Source organism: Cryptomeria japonica, chromosome 5 (assembly GCF_030272615.1).
Source record: "Cryptomeria japonica chromosome 5, Sugi_1.0, whole genome shotgun sequence".
Classification (NCBI taxonomy): Eukaryota; Viridiplantae; Streptophyta; class Pinopsida; order Cupressales; family Cupressaceae; genus Cryptomeria; species Cryptomeria japonica.
This window is the reverse complement of record NC_081409.1, coordinates 122,589,859-122,604,640: the sequence shown is the minus strand read 5'-3', so window position 1 is coordinate 122,604,640 and position 14,782 is coordinate 122,589,859. Positions and strand designations below refer to the sequence as shown.

Below are 14,782 nucleotides of genomic sequence, written 5' to 3'. Positions count from 1 at the left end.
TGATCCATCAGATACTAGAAGAACTAGGTCACAATTTCAGCAAACTCCACATCTCTTCATTGCTTCAGCTTCTGATCCATAGTCTTTTCAAGAAGCTACAGGTGTTCCTAAATGGGATGTTGCAATGTAAGAAGAGTTTAATTCCTTGGAAAGGAATCACACATGGGATTTAGTTCTTCTTCTTAAGGGAAGGAAACTTGTTCGATGCAAGTGGATCTATCGAACAAAATTTGTAGCAGATGGGTCAGTTGATAAGTATAAGTCTCACTTGGTAGCAAAAGGCTTTCCCAAGTTCTAGGGGTTGATTACTTTGAGACTTTTGCTCCAGTTGCTAAGATGAGTTCCATCTAGCTTGTCCTTTCTATTGCTGCAACCCATCATTGGGAAGTTCATCAGATGTATGTCAAGAGTGCATTTCTTCATGGTGACATTCAGGAGGAGATCTACATGGAGCAGCTACAAGGGTTTGTTCAAGATCCTTCACTTGTGTGTCGACTTTGAAAGTCTCTCTATGGCCTCAAAAAGCTCCTCGAGCTTGGTATGCCAAGATGGACTCCTTCCTTCTGACAGTTGGTTTTAATCGATGGCATTCTGATCTGAATGTCTACATTCTGCACTAGGATGATACTCTCACATTTCTAGTTCTCTATGTTGATGACTTGTTGATCATAGGGAGTCACTCATCCACCATCAAGGTAGTGAAAACTACTCTACATGATAGATTTTTGATGTCAAACTTGGGTCTTCTACATTACTTCTTGGCAATTGAGATTACTCAATCTTCTTTAGGCATCTTCCTTGGACAACCCAAGTATGCACTCGATATGCTCTCTAGATTTCGCATGGCTGGCTGTAAGCCTGCACCTACTCCTTTTTTGTTTGGGGTCAAACTTGAGGCTAAGTGCTCTTCACCCTTGGTTGATAGCACTTTATATCGACAAATTGTTGGGAGCCTCATCTACTTGACTCATACGAGACCTGACATTTCATATGCGGTGGGCATGGTCTCTAGATTCATGCAGGAGCCACATGAGTTGCATTGGAAAGAAGCTAATCGGATTCTCCACTACATTCAACGTACTCACAATTATGGAATTCAGTATGCAGCAGGCATGGATATTGACTTGGTGGGGTATACGGATTCAGATTGGGTGGGTGATTCTCAGGATCGCAAATCCACTTCAGGGTATTGCTTCTCACTTGGTTCTGGTCCAGTTTGTTGGTCGAGTAAGAAGCGGTCTACAATTGCTCTTTCATCAATAGAGGTTGAGTATCGAGGGGCAGTTAATGCCACCACTGAGGCTATTTGGCTTCAGAATATTCTCACTGAGTTTGGTATTCCAGTTAGGAAGCCTACTATCATCTTTTGTGATAATCATCAAAGTGTTATACAGATCTCAAGAAATCCAGTTCATCACCAGAGGACGAAACACATTGAGATACATATGCACTATATTCGGGAGCTTATTCAGGAAGGCATCATTGATCTTAAGTATTGTTCTACAATGGAGCAAACTACGGACATCTTCACCAAACCCTTCACCGAAAGAAAGTTCCTTCATTTGCGATCTTTGCTTGGGATACGACAGGTGTCTACTTCAGGAGGGACTTCTTAGTCCTCCTTTCTTTCTCTCCTTATTTAGGGGGGGGCTATTCCTCTTATGGGGGGCTTCTTCTTTTGGGGGGGCTATCTATGTACATGGGTACCTAACATGGTTGCATTTGTCGGGACCCATATTTTCACCCACCTAAGCTACGCTTAAGGGGGGGTGTTAGTGTAAGTTTTTTATTTTCCTTATGTTGGGGGATATTTATTTTTCCTACTCATATATTATTTAAGCTTGCTTAGGTTAATAGGAGTGGTTTATATGAGGACACGTGGTGAAATACTTGAGCTACATGGGTAACTCTCCACCTCACATTGGTAGTTGAGTTTCACACCCTCTTTTGGCTTGTTGTGCCACCTCTCATAACCTCTCTTTTGTCATTTCCTAAGTGGGTTATGGGGTAGTTGGGTTTCACACCCTCTTTTGGCCTTATGTGCCAACTTTCTCAACTCCTTTTTTGTCTTCATGTAAGGAGGTTATGCCACATGTTTTGGCATTTACCAAGAAGGTAAAACCTCCCACTTTTTATGGGGAATAGGAGTTAATGCACCCCTTGGATGTATATGCTTATATTTTTCTATATAATAAGCACTATACTCTCACCTTCACTAGTCAAGTAAGTGAAGTGATAGCTCAGTGAGAGTCTTCTCCAAATTCTCTTCTTTGTCTCTATTTCTCTCTCATATCGAAATTATCTTCATTCAGCTATTTTGATCTTTGATCATCTGTTGCATGAGGAGTTGCATGTGATCTACGACCGACATCAGATCTTGGCTCAGTTCTTGCTTCTCGCAGAATCTCACAGAAGAGTTGTCATATCAATTCAATATCAAAGAGGCTTGCTCTAGTAATGAAGTCTGCCAAATCAAATATACTATCAGAGTAATATATGATTCCACCTATCTTTTTAGATGGGAATAAAGGTGGAGTTAAAGCCTCCAACCAGCATCCATAAAGAGTCTTCGACATTTATAATTAAACTAGAATTCTCTTTCCACACGAGTTTGCTGTTAGAGTGGTTGTTAGGGACATAAACATTGAAAAGGTGTCATGAGTAGTTATTCAAGTTTAATGAAACCACCAGATAATTTGGTGAAGAGGAAAGGAAAACCCCTTTCAATTTTATAGGGTCTCATGTATAGTAGCCACTCTCCCAGAAGCTCCATTAGCATCACTAATGAAGAAGGTAGACCCTAGCCATATGGTTTCAACAATAGTGGAAAAGGTTTCCATAGTCATCTTCACTTCATGTCAATTAAAAGAATCTCGATCTTCTTCTCAAGAATACAATCCCTCAGTACAAATTTCTTCTGAGAACTGTTCAACACCCTCATATTCCATGAGAGGAACTTCATTTCTTACTTTTGGATGGAACATCAAGGGTCCTCTACCTCCCATTGAAATTTTTTCCCTGCTACCTCTTTCTGCCTCGAAAGCCTTTGTGATGGTTGAGTGCACTCTTCAGCACCTCTAGGCAGTTGATTACTCATGGTTGCAAAGAGCGATCGAGGAGATATTCTCGAATTTGGGGTCTCATTCTTCAATGAAGAGAGGTCAATATTTTCCAACACCACACCACAACTAGGGATATTAGCAGTCACTTCTCTAGATTTTCTAGCATTTGGTGTGGAGACAATTGATCCATCCTCCAAATGAACCATATTTTCAAGGGTCTTGAGATCTACAACCATAGGCATGAAAACCTTCATGAGATAAATAGAGTCCTCCAAAGGGGGATTGGATTTATTGGAGTTTCCATTAATTTCACGATTCCATCTGTGAATGGGTAAATATTAGTCGCATCCTCCAAGACTTCCTCATCACTTTTATGTTCCTCCACTAGTGGAGAGAACACATCTCCTTAAGTTTTAGTTGTTTCTATGATGGGCTTTGTGGTATGAGATAATATGTCCTAGTTTGGAGCATTTTTGACAATAAAGAGTGGCATTTTTATAAACCAAAGCTTGGGTCCATTTTCCCAGCTTTGATTGTAAAGTTATCAACTTTGGTAAAGTATTTTTAAAAGCAACTTTAATAGAAAATTGGGCATAAATTAACTTGGACTTTCCCTTAGTCATATCATCAATAGCCACATAATGCTTGAATGTACTTCCAATCCACCTAAATATTTACTCATCCCAAAATTCTAACGGAAGTCGTGGCATCCTCACCCACACAACTGTTGTCTTTTTTAAGTTAGCCTGCATGATCAAACCCTAGTTTTCATCTACACATGGACAAGTAATTCTTTCCATATGCTACTACCAACTCTACATATGTTTACACTCCATAATTTGTGCTGCTTTAGGGACTCTTGATAGGCCTCTTGATAAGCCTCATCCTAAGCAAGTACATATATATTCATTGATCCCTCCATGCAGCTGCCACAAGTATCACGTCTTTGTCTAATATTCCTTCATTTTCCTAGCCTATAAAAATGTTACATACATAGGTGGTGTCTAGTACAGGATTGTTTGGTCCTTTTGCTTTATTTCTGTATCTTCATTGTAGCTTTCTTGGGGTCCTCAAATCTACCATGATTGATGTGAAGTCCTCACCTCATCCGTCTAAGTACAAGCTCAAGAAAGGCCATGTTCTAATTTTCATCATCAAAAATTAAAACCTACAACTTTTTTGTTTGCATTTACGCTTGTTGTTGAGTAGGCTCTACCTTCCTCAAAGTTTGTCGTTGCCCCTCTTCTAGTAGTCAATGATGTGGTTCTTATTTTGCAGCCTCTAGTAGATTCACCTGCCTCTTCTTCAAAGAGGTGTGTGTTTACCTCTTTAGACGAGATCCCAACATTGTCAACAATCTTCACAGATGATTGACTCTTGCCTCATGGGAGTTATTGGATGGCAATATCGAGACAGTCTCATTCTTTGCTCTTGTTGTTGGTGAGACACCCAGTAATACTTTAGTGCTTGTCCCTCTTCAGGATCATCCTCCCTCTCCCTATGATCAAGGTTAGGAGGATGATGATCTAATGGTGGGTGATCTCTATAGAAATACTCGTCTTATCTTTTAGATTAGAGTGTTCCTAATTTGTGTTCTCTCATGCTTGTCTTTATATATTGTGTTCTCTTGAAGGACCCAAATTACTTCGTAGGTATTTGGATACATGAGATAATATGTATCATACACTTCCTTTACTTGTCTCATCCTTCTTCTATTTGTCATATCATGCATTTCAACATCCAAGGATACTACAAAAAGTAAAGTTGAGGGCTTTGTGCCTTCAGGCCTTCTTTTATGTTGACCCAAATTTTTATTTTATCTTTTTTTTCATGTACCTTTCTTCAAATTTAAAAACTTTCAGACCATGATGAATAATTCATATGCAGACAAATCTATGATTTAATTCTACTGTCATGTCCTATTATTTTCCCTTCCTGTTCTTACTCCTCTTCTCCTAATTTTACTCTTGTACTAGTGCAAAATTTTAAAAATCAAAATTAGTCAGTTATAGCTAGACATTTCTAGGTGGGATCTCTTTATAAATTGTATGAAAATTATATAGCAATGTTGCTTATCAATTGGGTTGAGAAATTTGAGGTTATCGTCTGTAGTGAGTCTGAAATTGAACTTTATTGAATTCAGTTAACAGTTTCAATTTACTATATAAATGACATGTGTAAATGGAATGCTACTATGCTTTGAACTTATGAATGAGCTTAGCACATAAAACTCACACTATGGACAATAATCAAGAATTTCATAATCAAAAACCACTTTTTCTTGTATAAGCAACCCTACTCCTGAATCCAACATGTCAAAGACTCTCATGGACCGGAAAAGTCAATTTTCGCAGGTTGTGCCCTTTATTGCTTTTAGCTTTTGATTGCAAAGATCAATCTTAGCATAGATTTAGATTACTTTCGCCATGGATTAAAGCATAAATCAAATGTCAAAAGATGAAACCAGTATTGGATCTGAAAATATTGCAGAAATATGGATCTCAAGTTCGGGATACTTGTAGACGTATCAGCGTTGCTATAGTCACCTTATATTACCTAAACAAGACTGGCTGAACACTTCCATGAATATCCTATTATACATGATTTAATAAAAGTCGCAGAAATTATGGCTCCAGTGCAAAGTTTGCTCCTCCGCTCCAGCATTCTTACAAATCTCCAATTTTTTGCAGGGATTTCAACAACATCGCAACTCTTCTTTGTTGTGTTAGTACAGACTTGTTTGTTGTGTTAGTACAGAGTTTAGTATGGAGTTGTTAAGATGGCAATATGTGTGTGCTTCATTCCTGTGCCTGCTTGCCTCATTTTGGATTTCCATTGGTTTTGCTCGTACCTATAATGGAGCTAGTTTTATCACATTGCTATTTGAACCGACCCTCTTGTCAAATAGATATTTAGTATCCTTGTATTGAAAAGCTTATCATTTTTCATTCTCCTTGGATTTGTTTTCTTCGTGCGTGGTCTATGGTGGTGTAATGGATCAAAATTGGCGTACTCATCTTCCTTAGTGCTTCTAGAAGTAGAGTGACCCTTTCGAGTATAATCATGAGAAATTGAACAGAGCTTGAAATTGTAATGAGGACTCTTATTGGTCAAGACTAGCTCTTTTCCGATCCATAGGCCCTCTTTTCAGAATTTGTTTCTCAGTTTATGTCTAATTGCACAGACTTTCTCCTATACTCTTCAATGGTTTGTGCCCTAGCTAACAGTTATGTTCAACCTTTTATGTTTTCCCTGTCCGATTTATAAGCTTCTTTAAATGCTTATTGTTTGAATGTGGGGTCCCATCCCATTGGAGGTGTTTTGGATAAAAAGGACTTAATTTCAAATGTGAATTGTGCTAAGCTTCTCTTCATCATTCGCTGAGGACCGCTTTATGATGATTTTGATTCAACTCTCCCCTCCCTTGATCTTTTGCGGTCAGGTGTCTCCTCTTACAGATTGCTCCTCTTCAGGTCTCTCCTCCAAAAACATGCCTTGCTCATAATGTTTTCTTGCTACTCACTGATTTCTACAAATCTTTTCTGAACTTCGCCTAGTATATGATCTCACTGTTAAATGAAAGCTATTGTATCTTGCTAATTTTGTAAAGAGTCCTTTACTCAAGTTTTTGTGTCTTACATATCTCCCACCAACCTGTTTTTCCTCGCTTTTGTTCCGCCTGAGGGGGTTTACATTGCATGTAAAAGTACAACCATAACTAAAGTTAGTAAATAATTATTTAAAATTATTATTTTGAATTATCATTTATTGATCTATCTTTAAATTTGAGAAATTAATAAATAATTTAAGAGGTTAAAAACTTCTCACTAGTTAAAGAATTTTCAAAGTTGAACTTCAAAATCAAGTTGTATACAACCATGACAAAAATTAAACTCACAATTCTTTTAATATTAGAAATAAATAAAAAATTATTTTAAAAGAAAAAACCAATATTTTGAAAATAAAAAAATAATTGTCATTCTTTTATTCAAAAGTAATTACTTACACTAATTGTACTTTAAAAAATTAACCTCTTAAAAATATTGTAAGAGTTCTATAAAATGCAATCCAAACTCTATGATATGAATTGACATCTTGTCTTTATAAAATAAAAATTATACCAATGTAAAAAAAGACTTAATTTCTAAATGATGTAATTTAACAACAATTATACATAATACACCCACACTTCCCATTTTTCACCTTTCTTCATCTCTATCTGAAACCCCTTATTGATACAACCTAGCAACAATTGTACTTAACACACTCGAACATTTCCACTCTTCACCTTTTTTCACCTCTACCCTGAACCCCTTCTTCATTACTCCTTTCCTGTTTAAAACGTCTTCCACATTCTTAAAATTAAAATCATAACTCCAATCATCACTTGCTAACATTGTAATTATCCATTCTCCTTTACGCACCTTAAGCCAAGTCTTGTCACAGACTTTAAACAATTTTACCAGAGGCTTATAGGGTCACAACCACAAAGCATACAATAACAGCTGCCCTCGTCTCATCCCTCGTCTCATTCCATTTTTTGCACCACTTATAAATGTCCACATCACCTCTGTTTTGCGTAACAATCTCTGTAAGTGCATCGGGGCCAATATGAGCGTCATAAAACAGAAATTTGCTTAAACTTGACTCTGTTCCATCCACTGCTCTTCCAATCATATTCAGTTTCCTCGGGACACTCTGAAATAAAACACAAAAGACTCTCAGTTCATCCACAGTAAATTCGTTTCAATTACAGGTCACTTGAAACGTTATTTACGAGAATATAGACCATCCTGTAAGAAGAAATGACAAAACAAAGCTGAAGGTCTTAAGCAAAGCAAAAACGAACACTTCAGATACAAAATAATATTTATGAATGTCTTTTAAGAGGAGTATTGAAATCATTACCTTCAACTTATGAATGCAATTCCGTATAACTGCATTGCTGCCAAGTAGTATCCATAGTAATGGACGCTCTTCAATACCTGATATTTTCTCCAGCTTTTCGCAAGAGTCAATCCCAATCTCCTTGATGCAGCTAAGTCTGGAGAGACTTGGCAACTCGTCAAGCTCAGGACACTCAGTAATTAACAGCTCTGTAAGTGTTGGTTGTAGCATAAAGTTCTGTACCTTCTCACAAGAGTGAATCTTAGTCTTCTCCACGCAGCTCATTCCGAAGAGACTTGGCAACAACTGCTCAAGCTTGGGACACTCACTAATAAACAGCTCTCGAAGTTTGATAAGATCACCTGATCCTCCTAATCTTTGCAAATCCCTGCAACTTTGTACACACAGACTGATGAGTGTTTTTGGCAACGTAATGTTCTGTAGCTTTTCACAATATCGAATCTCAATTTTCTCCATGCAGCTCAAACTGGAGAGACATGGCAACTCCTCAAGCTCAGGACACTCACTAATATTCAGCTTTGTAAGTTTGATAAGATCACTGGATCCTATTTTCAAAGATGCATAAAAAATCAAATTTTAAAGACCTATATTTTCTAGTGTTTAAATTGCATTTCTAACACCAATAAAATTGCATGTAAAGCTAGGCTCTTTAATCTTTTTCTTACTGTTTTTTAAGGATTGCACACTCTTTAAAAAGGCACTGCCTCGTGCTGTTTTGTAAAGAAAAAAAATTACATAATTCATATTGTTTTTTTTTTAAAGTAAGGTGTCTAAGATTTTTTCGAAGTACATTATTATTGGTTTATTGCTGTAAATTCATGTTGTTTATAATTATGATGATATATGTTATTAGCAATTAATTGATTCTCTTTAAAATTGGTTTTCAACTTAAATCAGAAAACATTTGGCTGTTAGTTTCAGAACCATTATATACAAACTAATGAGTGTTGTTGCCAGCGTACTGCTTTATAACTTTTCACAAGATCCAATCTATATTTGGCCAACACTACTCACTTTGGAGAGATTTTGCAACTCCTCAAGCTAAAGACAGTTACTAATATCTAGCCCAGCGATTCCTCCTACTCTCTGCATATTTTTGCAACTTTCTACAGACAGCCCGATAAGTGTTCTTGGCAATTCGTCGAGCTCAGGACATTGACAATCAGTAATATCTAGTTAACGACTCTCAAAGTTAACTAACACACTTCTCAAATTATGAGAACAATCCATTAAAAGATACTTAAACTTCCTTCATCCATCAATTATAATCTTCTCTAGTCAACTTGGACCTATAAAAGCTTGCAACTCCTCGAGCTCGGGAGAGCCCCGAATACTTAATTCTACAACCTTTGACAACAATAATTTACGGTTTCCAAACTTGACAACCGTCCAACTCAAAATATTTTATCTTCACGTTTTGATCAAATGTTATGCTCTACAGCCACTTGCTATCCCTGAGACGCAAGTCTTCAAACTCAATGTCTGGACATTGTTTTAACAGTACAAGATTTGAAAGATCAAATGTTCCTGTTAGTCCTTTGAGATTTTAACAATTTGTAACTTGAAAACAATTTAATGTGTTTACCCTTGTTAAATTCACTTCCATAAGATTTTTTATGGCATCAATTTCTATAGATTTAAGGCTAGGATAGTCGAGTGCACTAATGAGGATCTTGGATAGAAATTTTTCATGGCTAATTTCTAACTTTTGAAGGCGATTCACTAGGACCTTAACAATAAAATATATTCCTCCATTATTCCATTTATTCCAATCTACTTTGCCACTAGATTTGAAATTCACGATAACCAAAGATTTACAGAGTCCTCTCTTTCAGCGGAAGCCTGTTTCCCTCTGATTTGGAAGACCAGTGACATAAGCTACAATGGATTGGCAATATTTGGGCATCTAAGAATAATTCTCTATCTATTTAATATTCCTGTAACTCTGGAAATTCTTTCAAAAAGGTTTGAAAAATCACCATCTCCTTCAAGAGGGAGAGTGCCTGAAATCCTAAATATGCTTTTACAAAGCTCCAATGATTAAAAAAATAGTCCGCAGACATCCATAACATAATAGATTCCACTATATAGCCTTACTAAAGATTTCATTTTTGACTGAGAAGATCAAAATACCTGTATGCGATTCTCGAACAATGTTTTGAATTCTCTATCCCAGATTTTCAAACACTGCAAATTTTGAAGAGGAATCCATGAAGGGAAGCTTGCTTGACTTTCGATTGCCCCAAAGGAGGGTCCATCCAGCTTTAGCCATAGTAAGGAAGCTGACATCTCAACACAACTATCTGACTGGCCTAAAAAGAATGTAACTCGACAGCCCAAGGAATTGTCATGAATGGAATGGAAACACCTGGCATTGATTTTGGCGAGGATAGTTTTCAAACCCGTAAATTGCTGCATACACAGAAGCAAGCAGTGCAGTTTTCAATTTATGTAGTAACAACTTAAGAATTTGGAATATTGTAATACTAACGACAAATCTGGAGGGGAAACAAACATACCAAAGATTCCAAATCTCGAGGATGCCACAGGCGTTTAGGAGAGCTGAGCTCAAGTGCCATTTCTCTTCCCAAGTCTCTCAAGTGGTCATGCATTCTCAATCCAATGCCTCCAAACATATCGATTCCTTCTATAAGGCATTTATCTTTTAGTGTTTGCAGTGCATTTTTAGCGTTCCATCCTGATCCCTCCAATATTCTCTCGGCCATACGTTCTTTTTTGCCCACAAAAAAAACAAGCAATGTCCATGAAAACTTGTTTTTCTTCATCCTCCAATGCGTCAAAACTTATTCTCAAACTTTGCTTTACATCTCGAGGCAGCATCTCTCTAGTTTTAATCAATGTTAACTCCCAATATTCGTGAGGTCTACCACGAACAAGCCGGCCCAGAACCTGAAGAGAAAGAGGTAACCCTCTACACACATCTACGAATTGGTCAATCAATCCCTCGTACCCAGAATGTGGAAGGGGTTGGTCAAATGCATGCCAGCAAAAGAGTTCCCAACCGTGATTTCTGTCCATTCCTTTTAAAGGATAACCGACGGTAATCCCTGCATTTATAACCACACCAATGTCACGGGTTGTGACAATAATCAGACTGTTATTTGATTTATTTAAGATATCCATGATCAGTAGAGCATCTAACTGCTCCACATGATCGATGTCATCTACAACTATTAGGAAGTTTAAAGAGTGGCTTCTTTGTAAATGATCATTCAGACCGCTTTTTCCTTCTTCTTTGTTTCGAAAACTCAAACTCGGATCTTTGTGATCGAATAGATCTTTGAGAAGCTGGCGTTGCAAAAGAGGTAGTTCACTTCTCACAGAGGCTTCGCGCACATCAAACAAAAAACATGATCTAGAATAATCTGAACGCTTTCGGTTAAACAACTCTTTGGTCAGAGTTGTCTTCCCGACACCACCCATGCCAAAAATGCCAACAATGTTAGGCTTATCTTTCCTTTTTTCGAGGCCACACTGGTTTTCAAAATCTTGAACAAGTTCATCAAGACATCTTCTTTCAAAATCTTGAACAAGATCGTTAAGCCCTACTGGATATTTTGCCACATGTAAACATTTTTTCCTTTTTACTTCCTCTTCTACTGCTGCTACTATGATTTTGTAGTCTTTGAAACTATATAAAATGAAAGCAGAAATCCATGAGAAAATAGTAAACCATATTTGAAGGGAAAACAGAATTATATAAAGTAGAACTACCAAAACCACAGAAAGATTACCTGTGAAATTCTACTCCAGCAATAAATGAAAGAGTTTGAAGGGCTTCCTTCCACTCGTTGAGCTTTTCGAGGTACCTGCCCTTTTCCTCATATTTCTTGAATGCATCAGCATATATTCCCTTTTCAATGCGGCGGAGTTCCCATGGCTCGAGTTCATAAAACACAGGAATAATTTTGGCCTTAGTTTCTAACATAAGAAGCAGCTCAGCCAGGCACCAAGGGGACTCTGCATATCTTTTGGAAAAGATGGCTATGTGCACCTTAGCATAGCGGATAGCTGTCTCAATAGTGGAAGGAAACGAGTTTCCAAGTTCCTTCTCTTGAGAATCAAGAAACGCCTGTATTCCCTTTTGCCCAAGAGATTCATAAAGCTCAGTCGCCAAAGTTTGTTTGACATCGGGGCCTCTGTGATTTATGAATACATCAAACAATCTCGAAGATTCAGAAACCATCCTTCTTTTGCCAGCAGGTTCAATTCCAGAGAAAGCATTTAATTCTCGATTTTGCTTCTGAGATGATGAGGAAGACGCCATTTGTTATAGTTAAAATGGTAACAACCCGTTTTAAAAACTAGAAGAGGAGGAGCAGAGCTCATAGGATTTGAGTGCGATATGGGTAATGAAATATGAGGCTTTGGGGAAGAAGAAGGGGAAAGTGAATTAAATAGATCATACTCTAGGCGAGTTTAATCTTTTCCTGCAAACGTCGAAGAAAAGTATAGTGAAGAAAACGTTTACAAATTAGGCAAGAGCTGATGTGTAAAATGAAGAAAAGGAGTTTCTGTTGTTTCCTCGAAACATGCAAGGGAAAAAATCAGGGAAAGAAAATTATTGTCCCAGGACTGTAAGAAGAATAAGATGGGTTCAGTTTCGTCGACAGTCGTTTCTTTCTACAACTGGCTGAGACAAAACCAGGTAAAGTCTCTTGCACTTTCACTTTTGTTTATTGTGTGGAATAATTAGTCTATGAAAAATCGTGGAAGATCAGCATGTATTTTCTAAGGAAGAGAGGCATTAGATTGAAATATAATAAGTCTGCAAATTTCGGACATTTTTTATCTTGTTCACATTATCATTATGTGTTCTGTTTACTAACATGGACCAAGAAAGAAAATTCCAGGAAATTGAACCCACCTTATGTGTTCAGTTTTGTCGGTCACTTATAAGAAAATAGAGCCTTCCTAAGAAAGGAATAAAACCTGTCAAGGTGGGTTCAGTTTCGTGGAAACATCCGAGGCAAGGAGAGAAATGTTTTTTAAGAAGAAAAATTGCGACATGTACGAAAGGAGATGAAATGTTTTTTACGAAGACAAATTGCTACGTGTATGAAACGAGATGAGATTGACTGGCGTGGAGATTCATTCCGTCGGCCACTTTTGAGAAAGTAATAAGCTTTCTAGCTGCGGCATAACTACTTAACGAAGATGCCTCTTGTTAGTTAGAAATTTGGAGATTTTAGATATGTTATATTTAGGATGAGGTTTTAGTCATTAAAATGTTTCATGTTGAAAATAATTGTTAGGTTTTTAAATTGATAATTTTTATTTATTTTTTTTGTTGGTATTCAGTTTTTTTTTTTTAGAATTGTATATGTATTGTTGTTGTTAAAACAGTGAAGTTTTGGCTGATATTCAGTCATTTGGAATTGTACATATATCGAACTTGAAATCATACTGAACATCTCATCAAATCAAATTGTATTTCATAACGAAATTTTATTTGTATCAAATCAGATTATATTTGAATTTATAATCAAATTTTATTTGCATCAAATTAGATTGTATTTAAATTTTATAAAGTCTATTGAATTGAATTAAGTAAGAGTAGTAAAGTGAACAAGCATTTGGAAAAGTTAAAATTCCTAACAAGTATAGTCAAATACAAATAATTATAGGAGTATATAACAAGGATGGACATACAAGGATAGTCATGATGGCCTGGAAAATTCAAGCCCTAGGGATAATTAGGTGCCCCAAGTTGGATGAGCTTCCTAAATTTGCACTATTATCATCTCTTGGAGTATTTAAAGTAGAATATTGCTATAAAGTTAAATAAACACAAGGTTTAGAACATTGTAGAGCATTAAAGACACTTATAGCTATTTTAAAATAGATGTTGTATATCTTGCATAATATTTCTAATGTTTATAATTGTATTATTTTATTATTATGTATGTTGCACCTAGGAGACCTAGATGGATGTGTATCACTAGGAGATGACATTCTTGCGGCCACTTGATGAGTTATATTATAACATTGAGATATTTTATGATATTTATTTAATATTGAGAAATGTAATTTAATAATGTGAAAACTTAGTATCCAATATTACATGTGGGGTCAATGATTTGCAATCCCATGGATTTAGTCTCATGGTTTAACATCATGCCACTTGGTGGTTTTGTGGGAGCTTGATTCTGAAAAAACAACCACAAGGGTAGTTGTTTAGGGTTGGCATGTTACTAGGTTAGTTAGGTTAACATTTTGGTGCAGGAGCATCTAATGTACACATGCCTCCACGAGGCACCATTTTCAAAAATCTATGGTGGCTTATATGTTGTGATCATTGAATAAGGTCCTTTGGACCATTTGGTAATTGTTTGAGTCACATTAGTGCATTAGGAAGTTAGGTTGATTCAAAGTTGTCATATTGTTATATTGATACCAAAAGTTGTCATATGAGCATAAAAAGTTGTCAACATTCTTCTTATCAACTCTCCATCATGTAAAGGGTCTATTTGACCTCCTTGAGAATATATGTAATGTTCTAGGGTCCTGAGAAGTCCTTGTAGGGTCATTTGACAAATTGATGGAAAATTTGTAATGTTGTGTAAAAAGTTGTCAATGCAACTTTCGTTCCAAAGTTGTAAAAATTGTGTTTTCGTAAGTTTTGGTTCAAATGGCGGTTATAGCCATTAGAAGGTTGTGAGAATATATATTTAAGAATTTCACATTGACCATTGGGTGATTCAATGTCTTATATCTGTTAATAAATCATGATGAACTAGCTGTTATTATGTTTTGATGATAGATTACCTATTCATGCATAAGGGTGAAAT

The 14,782-nt window shown here is 36.6% G+C and overlaps 1 protein-coding gene across 2 annotated transcripts; it reads right to left on the bottom strand.

The window, feature by feature from the left end:
• Positions 1-7,547: 7,547 nt before the first annotated feature.
• Positions 7,548-12,976, bottom strand: LOC131068384 (disease resistance protein Roq1). Of its 2 annotated transcripts, none has more exons than XM_059221281.1 (5): positions 11,726-12,976; positions 10,490-11,622; positions 10,104-10,382; positions 7,971-8,343; positions 7,548-7,855 (listed from the first exon to the last, which is right to left on the bottom strand). In XM_059221281.1, exons 1-2 carry the CDS (start codon positions 12,256-12,258, stop codon positions 10,656-10,658), a joined length of 1,500 nt encoding a protein of 499 aa, XP_059077264.1. In that variant the 5' UTR covers positions 12,259-12,976; the 3' UTR covers positions 7,548-7,855; positions 7,971-8,343; positions 10,104-10,382; positions 10,490-10,655. The 2 variants fall into 2 exon arrangements, with proteins under 2 accessions (XP_059077264.1, XP_059077263.1); XM_059221280.1 differs by having other exon boundaries at positions 7,548-7,760.
• Between the last annotated feature and the right edge of the window lie 1,806 nt (positions 12,977-14,782).

Coding starts and splice junctions, on each gene's coding strand:
- LOC131068384 (XM_059221281.1), bottom strand. CDS start 12,258: ATGGCGTCTTCCTCATCATCTCAGAAGCAAAATCGAGAATTAAATGCT. Junction 11,623..11,725: donor GCTGGAGTAGAATTTCACAG/GTAATCTTTCTG, acceptor CATTTTATATAG/TTTCAAAGACTACAAAATCA.